This window comes from Crocodylus porosus, unplaced genomic scaffold (assembly GCF_001723895.1).
Source record: "Crocodylus porosus isolate Cpor-Errol unplaced genomic scaffold, CroPor_comp1, whole genome shotgun sequence".
Lineage (NCBI taxonomy): Eukaryota > Metazoa > Chordata > Crocodylia > Crocodylidae > Crocodylus > Crocodylus porosus.
This window is the reverse complement of record NW_017728925.1, coordinates 15,278,501-15,279,511: the sequence shown is the minus strand read 5'-3', so window position 1 is coordinate 15,279,511 and position 1,011 is coordinate 15,278,501. Positions and strand designations below refer to the sequence as shown.

The 1,011-nt window shown below is 68.0% G+C and overlaps 1 protein-coding gene across 1 annotated transcript in view; it reads left to right on the top strand.

Moving 5' to 3' along the window:
• Window positions 1-718: 718 nt before the first annotated feature.
• The window catches only part of FAM69B (family with sequence similarity 69 member B), a 23,307-nt gene continuing 23,014 nt past the window's right edge, over window positions 719-1,011 (top strand). Inside the window, exon 1 of the mRNA XM_019540920.1 lies at window positions 719-859. Coding sequence (XP_019396465.1) covers window positions 797-859 — 63 coding nt within the window. The 5' untranslated portion in view covers window positions 719-796. The remainder of the gene's footprint in view (window positions 860-1,011) is intronic.

The following is a 1,011-nucleotide window of genomic DNA, read 5'->3' as shown; positions in this document are numbered from 1 at the left end:
CAGGCCGTGCTGACTGAGTCACTTGCCCCTAATATTTATGAAACTATGCCTCCGCGGCTCCTTCCCATCTACCTGATCCTGTCTCAGCTCTCCGAGCCACAGGCCTTAAGACCCCTCTCTCCTATTTTCCTGCTCTGGGGGTTGCACCCACCCGGGTCGCCTTCCTCCTGCCCGGCTCCCCGCGGCCCCCAGCCCCGCTTCCCCCTGCGGTAGGCGGCCTTAGGGGAGGGCAAACCGGGCGACCGCACTTTATACCGATAAAAACGAATGGCGCTGAATCGGTGGGACTGAGGTTGCACCAAGAGACTTCCCTTCCAGTTTCAAAGCGAAATCGAAACCATCCGACTCGCTTATCGGTCACCAAAACTGGGGCCCCAAACGCCTCTCTTGCCCAACAACCCCGCGGCCACCACTGCCCGGGGCTTCGTGCATAGACACGAGCTTCCAGTCGGAGGAAACCCCCCTCGCCCAGGAGTTTTCTCCCCGGGTACCAAAGCCTTTCCTGCGAGGCGAAGGCCGAGAGGGGCCGCGTCCTACGGGGGCATCCCACATCTCCCTCCGGGGAAGGGATGCTCCGCCCTGGGGGCGCCTTTGCAGCGCAGCCTGCCCCCCCATCCTCCCTGCTTTCCCATCGGCTGTCACAAAGCGCCCTCCCCCTGCCAGCCTCCCCTTTAACTGCAGCTCTGGCAGGCGGCGGCAGGAGCCGCAGAGCCCGGCTGCGGCGGGAGATGCTCGGCCGGGCTTAGCCGCGCTCCCATGCAGCCCCGCCGGCCGCCCGCCCGGCCCCGCCCGCAGCATGAGGCGGCTCCGCCGGCTGGTGCGCCTGGTGCTCTTCTGCCCGCTCTCCAAGGGCTTGCAGGTGAGGCACCCCTCCCCGGGCCATGCACCCCGGCTGGGCCGGGCGCCCGCGCCCGGGGCCGTCGGGACACCCACCGCGCCCTCCACCCCCGGCATGCCCGAGCCTGGGCCAGGCACCCGTCTGCCTTCAGGGCCATCGGGAGACCCATGGTG